Raw genomic sequence first — 12,882 nt, forward strand, 5'->3', positions numbered from 1 at the left:
GCTGTTGGGTGTCTCTAGTCGTCTGGACCAGCTTCTCCATGTAGTCTCCAGTCTCCACAGGAGGAGGACATGGCCAGCCGCACTAGCAGCTCTTCTCTTCTCTCCCCCACAGATGAGGAGAGGGTGATTGGCTTTGCCTCGGTGGACCTCTCCCCACTACTGTCCGGCTTTCAGTTTATCTGTGGCTGGTACAACATTACGGACTTCAGTGGAGAGTGCCAAGGGCAGATAAAAGTTGCTGTTTCCCCTCTGGAGAGTCTGATGCACTTGAAAGAAGAAAGACAAGCCAGGCGAGGGACGGCGGCCCCAGGATCCCTGGTAGGTTTCCTTGTTCACACTAATTACTGGTCCACTCTAAGAAGAGCCTTTATACTTGGTGCTACTTCCAGCTTACAGCCCACACTTTATGTAGACAACAGCTTCCTGGCTTCGGGGTGAGGCTGTAAAGAAGGGGAGTTTTCCAGAATGCTCAGGAGGGGAACTCCTATTGCTGTAATAGATTCTGTTCACCTCTCACATCTGCCTGGCACAGCATGGAATCAGTCAGTATTGATTGAGTGAGCGTGTGAGGAAGTGACTGAGAGTTCGGTGATCCCTTCGTAAGAAGTCTTTTGATCAGTTCTGGTGACTACAAGATGAGAATATCACAGCCCAAGCCAGGTGGTGGTGGCGCACACCTTTAGTCTGAGCATGCAGGAGACAGAGGCAGGGGGAGCTCTGTGAGTTCCAGTCCAGCCAGGGCTGCACAGAGAAACCCTGTCTTGGTGATTATTAAGTTGAAATGAGGCAATGTATACTGCTCCTAACAGTGTTCAACGCAGAGTGAGTAAACTATACCAAGTGAATTTTGAGGTTTATGCCCGGCTTTGTTCCGAAGGATTGGTGGTAACCAGTGCGTCATTTTTCCATTGCTGCTGCAGGTCCCCGTGTTCAGCCCCTTTTCCTTCCTTGCCTCTTCTGTATGTGACGCATTCCCTGGGCCCGTTGCAAGGCACATGCAAGGCCAGCTTGCTCACACTTCTCCAAAGGAGGTAGATGTCTCCTCTCCTGCAAGGTAATTGTTGATGGGAAGAACTGTCTTGTCTTTCCTCTCTCCTTTAGTAGAGGAGGACACTGGAGAAAGCCAGGGAAAGACTTCATACGCAGACACGCTGATTTTCAAGGTCTCTGGAAACAACTTTGTAAGACAGGAACGAGAGTGTTTTTACTGCCATTGAGAGATGGAACACTCTCCTCTTGTCCTTAGATCCATTTCACCTTTTATGAGAATTATATCACCCTCCCCCCAAAGAAAAAACTATGTGCTAAGTTTTGTTTAAAACACTTGGTTCAGGGGCCAGGACTGCAGCTCAGTTGGTAGAGTGCTTGCCTGCCACGTGCAGGGACCTGAGTGCAATCCTTAGCACCGCATAAACCAGCTGTGGTGGTGCGCGCCTGTGACCCCAGCCCTTGGGATGTAGAGGCAAGAGGATCAGAATATCAAGGCCATCCTCTCCTACTTTGTGAGTTTGAAGTCAACCTTGGCTATATGAGACCCTGTTTAAAAAATAAAAATAAATTTTAAAATCCCAAACCATACACATACATGCTTAGCTCATTCTGTTCACTAAGGTAGCTGTGACAGTATGTGTGGATTTCTGGGCTAGCGTATGCCCCATCCTGTTAGAGAACAAGACCAAAAGTGCAGGCCTTGGTGTCCTCTACCAGAGGTTTTCCCCCACATTTTTCTTAACACTCAGCAAAAATACTCTCTCATAGGGCACATGCTTTTAATCTCAGCACACAGGAGACAGAGGCAGGCAGATCTCTGAGTTCAAGGCCAGCCTGGTCTACAGAAGGAGCTCCAGGCCAGCCAGGGCTGCATAGTGGGACCATGTCTCAAATGGAAGAATCTTCTCTTATGCAGCTGCCCCTGCAGGGGCCGTTACTAAGTAGACCCCTTGTCTGAGACGGACAGACACCCCCACGCTGCTCCCCCTCTGGTCTGTTTAGGACTTTGTCGTTTTCCCTTGGTCACCCTGTGAAGATAATTCTGTGTTTAAATTCCTGTGTTCAACAGTCTAGGCTCCAAGTGCTGCTTTGACCATAGCCGGTCAAAGAAACATGGCCGAGGGGCTTGTTTCTAAGTGACGCTGTTTAGTAACTTTAAAGCTAAGAACTTAGTGACTTGCTTTTTATCGGCATAAAAATGCCCCAGTTAAATCAGAAGACCGTACTGGCGTGTCTTTATTCTAATCCGACCACCCGCTTCAGGATGAGCTCCACGCCATCCCTAACCACCTCCAGCTGTTTCTGAGCCTGTCTCCCTCCAGGGAAAAGGTGGTATAAAGTCCTATGCTAGCTTTAGCCTAGACTAGCTGTATATGACCTAATGCTAATTACTTTGATTATTTTTTAAACTTTATTTATGTGTATGGGTGTGTTACCTGCATGTATGTCCGTGTATTACATGAGTGCCTATGCCCTTGAAGTCCAAAAGAGGGTGTGGGTCCCCTGGGACTAGAGTTATAGACAGTTGTGAGTCACCACGTGGGTGCTGGGAGTCGAATCTGTGTCCTATGGAAGAGCAGCCCATGCTCTTAACTACTGAGTCTTCTCTTCAGCCCCTACTTCGGTTCTTTGAGCCTCAGTTTTCTTCTTTACTCAACAAAAACAATATATTACCTCAAGGATTATTATAAAGAGTAAATGAGAATAGAAATAAACTCATTTAATACACTTTATATAAGTCATCTGTTTGTTTTCACACCAATCTTAAACAAGAAGTTTAAGTCCTAATAGTACATGGCAAATGCCTAGAGTAGACTTTTCTAAATGTTTTATGTGTTTGCCACAATGGGAAGCTAAACAGCTTAGATAGCCATCAACAACTAGGTGAACAGATTGCCTAAAGTGGTATATTCATAAAATAGAATGTATAGAATGTAGCACAAAAAGAAATAATATTAAGATAAATACTGAATCTCAAAATAGTTATGCTAGAAGAAAAGAGTAGATTGCAAAAATGCTACTTGTATAAATTCTAGAGAATGCATACTAACCTTTAGTGGCAGAGAGCAAATGATCAGTGACCGAGCAATAGGGTGGGGCTAGCAAGGAGGCCAGAGGAAAGAGTGTTAAAAAAGAGGAAGCTGTGGAGGGGTGGTTACATTGCCTTGTAATGACTTCCTTGAACGAAGGCCAAAGTCAAAACTCATCAAGTCGTACAATTTACATATGTTAAGTGTTGGGGTTTTGGTTACATCTTACATCTTAGTTAAAACAGTGGTTCTTAAACATTCCTACTTGGGAACTCTTTTATACTATTAAAAGTGACAACCCAGGCCAGGCATGGTACTCACACCTAATCCCAGTACTTGAAAGGCAGAGGCAAGCAAATCTCTGTGAGTTTGCACATAGTGAGTTCAAGCCAGCTGAGCCTACACAGTGAGGCTCTCACAAATAATAATAATTTGATGAGTCCACAGAGGTTTGTTTATTTGGATTATAACTTAACGATTTATTATATTACACATTTAGATTGAGAAAAAGTTTAAACATACAAAATCAATTGTATTTCTGTACACTGGCAATGAGGAATCAAAAATAAAATTGAAAAAAACAATTACATTTGCAATAATATCAGACAGGATAAATATTAATGAATACAGATATTTTCCGAAAACTATCAGTATATTGTTGAAAGATGGTAAAGATCTAAGTAAATGGGATAATGTCCCATGTTTTTGGATTCATGAATTTAACATTTTTAAGATGTACTTCCAAAATTCTTTTGTAGGTTCAACATATCAAAATCCCTGTTGGTTTCTTTCTAGAAATGAATAAGTTGATTCTAAAATTCATGGAAATTTAAGATATGCAGAATAGACAAAACAACCTTTTAAAAAGAACAAAGTTCCCAATTCTACAAAGCTACAGTAAGCAAAACACACCACTGGCTAGAAATAGGATCAGTGAAATAAAATTAATAATCCAAAGGTAAAGTATGTCAACTGAATTTTAGCAAGGTGCTTAAGACAGTTCAGTGAGGCAAGAACAGGCTTCTGAGGAGTGTTGCAGCAGCCTGGTACCCAGCCCAGGCCGGGCCAGCCCCCCTCCAAGCGTCAGACACAAACCAGCTGGAAATGGGAATTAACACAGTAGCAAAACAAGAGACTCTTCAAAGAAAACAGTCAGGGGAGCCTTTTGTGAGGTATTGATTCCCTAAAATGACCAGAGAAGCACAAGCAACAAGAGAAGAACTGACTCATCCCAATAAGACCTTGGATGCTGTAAATGATGCCGTCAGAAAAGTAAAGGGGGGGCGGGAGATGGCTCAGCGGTTAACAGCGATTCCTGAGGGCACAAGTTCAGTTCCCAGCACCCACATCTTGGGGCTCATGGCCACTTGTGACTCCAAGTCCAAGGAATCCAACACCCTCTTCTGGCTTCCACAGGCACCACACACATCACACACACACACACACACACACACACACACACACACACACACACACACACAAAATAATAATACTTTTTGAAGAAATCTAAAAATAGAAAATAAAATGGAAACCCATAGAAGAATAATTTTAAAATATAGCTCTAATAGGGATTTGTAACTAAACTACAAACAGAACTCTGGCAGTAATATGAAACAAATGTCCCATCTGAAGTACTTCTAATATAGAAGCACTTGTGTGCCTGGATTTGATTCCCCAACACTGCAGAGGGACACGATTTTAAAACAGACAAAATAGCTGATTGACAGTTCTCCAAAGAAAATATGCAAGTGGTCACCGAGCAAATGAAAAGATGTAAATCAAACCAAAATGAGATGCAGCTTCCTACCCACTGCAGTAACTGTTTGAAAAGAAACAAGAGATAACACCAAAGTGCTAGGAAGGAGGTGGTGGAGCGACTGTGAGGTTGTCCAGCCGCCTTGCCATCAGTCTGGCACTTCCCTAAAGGTTTAAATGCAGGGGCTGGAGAGTCGTGTCAGCAGTGAGGTGCTGCTCTTCTAGAGGACAAAAAGAGGAAATGTGGTGGTATTGTGTTCCCCAAAATATTGTGCACCCTAATAAACTTATCTGGGGTCAGAGACAGAACAGCCACTAGATACAGAGGCTAGAAAATGGTGGCACTCACACCTTTAATCCTAGCATTCTAGAGGTAGAAATCCCTCTGCATCTCTGTGAGTTCAAGGCCACATTGGAAACGGCCAGGCATGGTGACACACGCCTTTAATCCCAGGGAGTGGTGGTAGAAGGCAGAAAGGTATATAAGGCATGAGGACCAGGAACTAGAAGCATTTGGCTGCTTAAGCATTTGGCTGGTTAAGCTTCAGGCTTTTGAGCAGCACAGTTCAGCTGAGATCCATTCTGGATGAGGACACAGAAGCTTCCAGTCTGAGGAAACAAGACCAGCTGAGAAGTTGGCCAGGTGAGGTTAACTCTGACCTTCCAGCATTTCACCCCAATAACTGGCTTCAGGTTTGATTTTATTAATAAGAACTTTTTAAGATTCCTGCTACATCTGCCTATAACTCCAGCTCCAATGGATCAGACACACTCCACACTCAAGCATGCATGTACACACAAAAAAATAAGCAATAATACTTTTTAAAATTCTAAATACAAATGGAAGTTTTAATATAAAAAAGGAAGAGTACTGATGAATTTTATTATATCCTAATATATTTATATATCATATATTATAACATCAAAGAGACTTAAAAGTATATTGTACGATCCCATTTGTGTGAACTATGAATAGACAAATGGTAAAAACAGGAGATAAGTAGTTGCCTCAGCTTCAGGGGTTCAGGAAGAAATGGAAATGGTTGCTAGTGGATATGGAATTTACCTTTAGGAGCTGATAAAATGTTCTAAAACTGATTTTTTGAAAAGGAGTAGATAAGGGGCTAGAGGGATGGCTCAGTGGTTAAGAGCATTGACTGCTCTTCCAGAGGTCCTGAGTTCAATTCCCAGCAACCACATGGTGGCTCACAACCACTTATAATGAGATCTGGTGCCCTCTTCTGGCCTGTAGGGGCACATGCAGACAGATACAGGTACACATAATAAATAAGTAAATAAATAAATCTTTTAAAAAAATAAAGAAAAGAAAAGGAGTAGATAACTCTTAATATACTAAAAAATCACTGGATTGTATTTTTTTTTTTTTTTTTTTTTTTTGGTTTTTCGAGACAGGGTTTCTTTGTGTAGCCTTGGCACCTTTCCTGAAACTCACTCTGTAGTCCAGGCTGGCCTCGAACTCACAGAGATTCACCTGGCTCTGCCTCCCGAGTGCTGGGATTAAAGGTGTGTGTCACCACTGCCTGGCTTGGATTGTATATTTTAATTGGGTTAATTGAATGCTGTATGAATTACATCTCAGTAAGACTGCCTCATTGTCAAGAGAAAGAAGATTGTTGCAGTCACATTCTTGACGTCATGCTTAGGAATTAAACGATTTGTTCTATAGATTAAAAGAGGCAGAGCCGGAAAGGAATGATACTGCTGACTAGATTAATCCCTGGTGAATCCTTATAACGACTGCCGTCATGATGGGGGTTCCATATATATTATTGTTGTTACTCTTGTTGTTAGATCTGTGTTTTAGAAAAATCACTCGGGCTCTAATATGGAGAACAGAAGGAAGTGGAGTGGGTGAGACCAAAAGCAAGTTTCTCTAGGGAACCTGCGTGATCTGAGAGAGCTGAGCAAGCCGGGGTGGCTGCCGAGGTGGGGGAGGCCTGCAGTGTCATCTCATGGCAGTGACTCGGTTGTCACACGTGGAGTTCTCTCCTTGCCTAGGCATTTCCTTCTCTCCCGGTTTGCCCACAGAAACGGAGCCTTGCGAAGCCAGGCAGCACGCCATGAGGAGCACGTGCAGAACATCCGCAGGTTTCACGAGTCCCTGCAGCATGGGGAGGCGGCCCTGGCGAGTGATGAGAGAGTGGCCACAGCGCCGTTGTCCTCCCACCCCTCCATTCTGACTTCTCTCAGGTGAGGGCTGCAGAGGGAAGAAGCCCGGGGCCACTGTGTGTGGAGCCCAGGGGAATGAGCAGTGCCAACGTGGAGGATGGCATTCCCATTCCTTGTCCCTTCTCCAGAAGGTTCTGTGGAGTGATCTCATGCACGTTAGTGTTGAGCTGGACCTTGGAGCCTCGTAGACTTTCTCACAGATGGATCTGCCGGTCAGAGCCCTGTATTCCTTCGGAGGGCTCTGGTTATAGTCCACCTGTAAATCCAAGAACGTCAGCTTCTTCACCAGGACTTGTTGATGCCACCCTCACATCTAAACAGAGTCACATCCTTACAGCCTACAAACCTCCTCCTGTCCATGGCCTTTATCTTCACAACCACATCCTTACTCTACTTATCTATCCTGTCCACACTTCCCTGTCACTGTGAATCATTGTAAGAAGTAAACATACTGTAGATCACAAGATCAGCCCAAGGGTATTGAGAGATCTGGTACAGTGGAAAGGACTTGATTTCACCGTTAAATAGCTTTGACCTCGAGGCCTGCAAGCCCCAGTGCAGGAGATAGCCATGGCCAGATAACTACAGTGCGGGGTAGTGAGAGCTGTGATTTCCTGTCCAAGAGCAGACAGAGGAATGAGTAATCCAGAAAGATGAACGGGAGAAGTGTTAAAAACAGCACATGTGGGCTTTGAAAGAAGAGGTTAATAAATGGGAAGGCTATTCTCTGCAGGAAGAATATCTCCAAATGCCAGAGGTATAGAGTATATCGATTGGGGAAATACTGACCGTACGGTTAAAAAAAAATGAGCTAAAGATGCAAGAGGTAGGCCAGCAAGATGGCTCAGCAGGTAGAGGCTCTTACACACAGGCCTCAGATCCTGAGTTCAATCCCAGGATCTCACACAGCAACAGAGGAGAAACAACTCCCTAGAGTTGTCTTCAGTCTACACACACACACACACACACACACACACACACACACTAAATTGAATAAGTAAAATTTAAGTGCAAGGAGCAGGGCAATTCTTTAGGAGTTGCTCGTGAAGGGCCTTGGCGACTGGGGACCCATGTGTGACCTATAGAGCAAGTACTGATAGACTGTGTCACTGGTGAGAAGGTACGATATGGTGACCCATGTGTGACCTGTAGAAGAAGTACTGATAGACTGTGTCACTGGTGAGAAGGTATGATATGGTGCCAGCAAGTGTGCAGGCCCTGAATCTGTGCCAGAGCCTGACGGAAGCCCTGGGGTTGCAGGTTTTGCACACTGCCAAGTGTGCTCTCGCTTGCCTTCTGCTGCTGCAGGCATTCATCTATGCAGATGTAGACCCTGAATGACTTGATGATACCTCCACCCTTTGATAGACCCAAGCCTCTAGTGATGGAACAAGGATGAGCTTTGTCCTCTCCCCTTACTTGGATTTGACTCAGTCCGGGCTATGGGAATCCTCCCGGGCATATTCAGGGCAGCAGACATGCTTCCTAGACCATCTGTTCCTGGATATTCATGGCCGAATTAGAGAAATTTAATGAAATACCAAGTAATGAGAAAAATGACAAGACAGAAAGCCGTGCAAGCTGAAAGTAGAGGGATGAAGGAGACAGGTGTTTTCAGATAGTAGACTGGGAAAAGTCATGAGCAGCAACCTTAAAGGTGGCTGTGGCACACACCTTTAATCCCAGCACTCGGGAGGCAGAGCCAGGCGGATCTCTGTGAGTTCGAGGCCAGCCTGGTCTACAGAGCAAGATCCAGGACAGCCAAGGCTACACAGAGAAACCCTGTCTTGAAAAAACAAAACAAACAAAAAAAAAAAAAAAAAAAAAGGTGGATGGAAAGAAGAGACAAAGTAGAGAGAGCTTGATCTCAGGTTTCATAATCTGAAAAAGTGTGAGAAGGAACAGACCAGGTTGGGACAGAGCCCATCTAGTGTCCTAGGAAAAAAACCTAAGACTTGGAGTTCCAGAATCTGAATAGACACATACTACTTCTTAAGCTAGACAAATCACTTATATTCTCTGAATCTGAAATTCTTTATTTGTAAAGTAACAATTACTAATTTCAAGTGGTTTGTAGCAAGAATCTTAAAAGTTCTTATTAATAAAAACAAACATAGAGCCAGGTATTGGAGTGAACACTGGAAGATAAGAGAGCCAGAACAAGCCACAGCTAACCTCACCTGGCCAACTTCTCAGCTGATCTTGTTTCCTTAGACTGGAAGCCTCTGTGTCCTCATATCCGAATGGCTCTCAGCTGAACTGTGCTGCTCAAAACCTGAAAGCTTAACCAGCCAAATGTTTAACCAGCCAAAAGCTTCTAGTTTCTGGTCCTCACGCCTTATATACCTTTCTGTTTTCTACCACCACTCCCTGAGATTAAAGGCTCGCTTTCTGGGATTAAAGGCGTGAGTCACCATGCTTGGCTGTATCCTTGAACGTGTGCTACCACTGCCCATCCTAAATATCTAGTGGCTTTTCTGTTCTCTGACCCCAGATAAATTTATTAGGGTACACAATATTTTGGGGAACACAATACCACCACATTTCCTCTCTTTTTGTCAGAAATTAAAAAAAGCTTATAACTAATACAAGAAAAATTATATCCAATAAGTACATACAATATACAGTCAAGATTGCATTAACGATGTCTAGTCCATTAACATTTGACAGATTCAGACAAAAAATTCCATTTATATATTAACAGTATCCAGTCCAGTAACATTTGATAAACTCAGACAAAAATTTCATTACTTATTCAATTTAAACAAGTAATTCCTTTTTTAAAGTATTTTTTCTTTTCATAATAGATTCAGTAATCTACATTTTGTCATTTTTATATCTTCTTTTTCTTTTTAGTGTAGATTCAGTGATCTACCCATTTATCCTATTATTTCTTTATCGTTTTTCTCAGACTAGATTCGATCTACTTCATATCTATATTCTCTTTTTTCTTTTTCTTTTTTTTTTAAAACAAAACCTCTAAATATAATCTCCTTGTTCAGCTTTTTTCTTGACCATTAACAATTAACAACTTGTAAGCAACCATCATAAACAATAACAATTATCCATAAGCCATTGAACAACCAAAAACCTCCCTTCCCATCCCTTGGGAATGTGGGCGTCGTTTTTCTTAAAATTACTTCCTGCTACTAGGGGCAAAGACATCTTTAAGGAATCTTGAAAAGAAAAATTTTGGGTTAATTGTCAAGTCCTGTATCATTTGTCCAGTCGATGCATAATGAGAAAGTGCAGGGCTTGTTTTAAGTCCTTGTTCAATTAGTCTGTCAGGCTGGATCATCTCAGCTAGCCATCTCAAAATTGTCCTGAGTAGTTTGTAGTCCAAAGTCAATCTTTTTTGTGGTGTTAATCAGCCTAATGGCTTTACCATAGTCCATGTGGAATCATCATTGTGGGCTCCTGTCATCTTTTTGAAGATTTCAAAGTCGCTGTTAGGTGTAGTCATGGTTCCCATTTTTTTTTTTTTTTTTTTTTTTGTGTGTGTGTGTGTGTGTGCACACGCGCGTGGTTTGGAGCAGTCACAGTCTGATAAATGTCTGTCTCTCAGAACCATGAACATTCTTCCCTAGAACAGAAAATCTTCACTGCATTTTCTCCCCACCATTTGTCTTGCCAAACTTTTCCAAACCGACCTTTGCCGATGCTTTCTCATAACATGATGGTCCTGGCAATTCTTCTCTGAACAAGCAGCAGTAAACCTTTCTTCCCAGGTAGCAGCATCACCGCAGTCACCAACATGATGAGAAGCACCCAGCAACTCAGAGTAGCAGCCGCTGCCTCCATGGTCCCACCACTGTTTGTGGTTCAGCCCTGGCCAAAGCTTCTCCGTAGCAAGCCTCCTAGGCCGCCCTCAAACTCGGGATCCTCCTGCCTCTGCCTCCTTCAGGAATCCTACCAGCGTGCACCACAACTGGCCGAGTGTAGCTTGGGCCTGCACTGGGGCCCACAAGGCCACAGGCAAGCAGCTTTTTTTTTTTTTTTTTGGTTTTTCAAGACAGGGTTTCTCTGTGTAGCTTTGCACCTTTCCTGGAACTCACTTGGTAGCCCAGGCTGGCCTCAAACTCACAGAGATCCGCCTGCCTCTGCCTCCCGAGTGCTGGGATTAAAGGCATGCGCCACCACCGCCCGGCCAGGCAAGCAGCTTTTTCATAAATTCATACCACAAACATTGGGCACCAAATGTATTGGCTGAGAATTATCAAGGTAGTGTTTTGAAAACATAAACTCCTATACAAATGAAGACTGATGTGATTCTCCATTGGACAGTAGTGAGAATGAAAACAGGATATTTTAAGTCACTCACCCACCTACGTTAACTTATTCAGTAGTCGTTTGTTCTGTACCCAGCACTATGCCAGGTGGCTATGGTAGATGGAAGGGATTGTCACTGAGTCACAGTCATAAGGAAAAGTAGATATGAAGTCAACAGGCGCAGTGATTGAGAATACAGGGGAAACGGAGGTGGTGTCTGGAGACCACCACCATGAGGATCAGGAATGACTGACTGAGAGGTAGCGGGAGTGAGGCCAGGTGAGGACAGCCACGATGAGGACCAAGTACGGGGGCTTGCATGCCATGTGTTATGATACTTGCTGTAATCTCAGCTGAGACGAGACTATAGCAAGCCCCAGGCCAGCCTGGGCTCTGCGAAGACCTGTCTTACAGAAACAAAACAGGCTAGCAAAGGAATGGTTCCTTATGGGAAGGGTGTGTCTTTGGGAGGTGGGGCCAGAGTTGGCTCTGGCAATGGAAGGTGCAGAGTAAAGGGCTGGTTGAAGAGGATAGTAGTTCTAGGTTCTATACAGTACTAAGCCAAGTGAGCAGTCCTGCCTCGTGCGTGTTGTAATCTATATGACAGTATGTATATCTATATGTAGTGATTATGAATGTAATCACTACAGATGACCTCTTTGTCACCCTCCCCTTTCCCCAGGAAGAACCTGAGTGAACTAGATGAGATCCAGAAGTACTTCACCCAGAAGCTCAGCAGGCCTTTCCTGCCCTTCAGCTCTCACAGCTCTCCTGCTATCTCAAAGAGCCAGGAGAGCCAGAGGGACTCGGTGGGCCTAGGAACCAGCAGCCGAGACCCCGAGAACCAGTGCATCCTGGAGAAATCCAGTAACCTGGTGCTGCAAGTCAGCTCCCTAATCTCAGGTATGACTCAGGGCAGTTCCTGCTACAGCTCTGATCACTAGGGGCCAAGTCAGAGGCCACCTGAGTGTCTACCCTCAGGTGGGCCTCCATCACGAACACAAACAACAGTTTTCACATCTTTTTTCTGCCTTTTGAAGGAAAGGACAGTGGTGTGGACAGGAGCATGGGGCAATGGGAAGAGCACTGGGCTGAGAGGCAGGAGACCAGGTCCTTGGTTTCTGGCATCAACTTGTTATTGACACTGGGCATGCTCTTTTCTTTCTTGACCTTTCATTCCCCTAACCAAAAATGGCAGGTGTGGATTAGATGATGGTCCCCTAGCTGTTCTTGAACTTGTCTGCACCTCTATTTTTCAGGGGAAAACTTAGCTACAAACATATTTAAAATTCTAATTCTCAGAGTCCAGAAGTGTGCAAGTTTTTCTTTTTTTGTTTGTTTGGTTTGTTGGTTAGCTGGCTTTGGGGCAGGGTATCACTGTGTACTTCAGGCTGGCCTCAGATTCACAGTAATCTTCCTGCATTGTCCTTCCAAATGTTGGATTGCAGACATGCACCCACATAGCCAGAACAAAGTCTGCACATTTACAAATCACTGTAGAAGACCTGCATGGGTCTATAGTTTACCATCCCAAGAAGTCCCTTAGAGCGGTTCTCATTTCTCCTCGATACTCGTATTGAGAGGTATGGGAGGGTAAAAACCTACATGTCCTGAAAGACACTCTGGGTATACCCCATTGTAGATGTAA

General features: G+C 43.9%; 1 protein-coding gene across 9 annotated transcripts in view; it reads left to right on the forward strand.

The window, feature by feature from the left end:
* C2cd3 (C2 domain containing 3 centriole elongation regulator) overlaps positions 1-12,882 on the forward strand; it is a 119,514-nt gene that overhangs the window by 82,182 nt on the left and 24,450 nt on the right. For all 9 annotated transcript variants that reach the window (XR_013043554.1, XM_042279658.2, XM_042279667.2 and 6 more), the window contains 4 exons: positions 113-318; positions 921-1,054; positions 6,825-6,986; positions 11,917-12,137. Coding sequence is in view for 8 of the 9 variants with exons in the window: in XM_042279658.2 (XP_042135592.1) it covers positions 113-318; positions 921-1,054; positions 6,825-6,986; positions 11,917-12,137 (723 nt within the window). In the remaining variant the exon portion in view is untranslated. The remainder of the gene's footprint in view (positions 1-112; positions 319-920; positions 1,055-6,824; positions 6,987-11,916; positions 12,138-12,882) is intronic.

Source organism: Peromyscus maniculatus, chromosome 1 (assembly GCF_049852395.1).
Source record: "Peromyscus maniculatus bairdii isolate BWxNUB_F1_BW_parent chromosome 1, HU_Pman_BW_mat_3.1, whole genome shotgun sequence".
In the NCBI taxonomy this organism is placed as follows: Eukaryota; Metazoa; Chordata; class Mammalia; order Rodentia; family Cricetidae; genus Peromyscus; species Peromyscus maniculatus.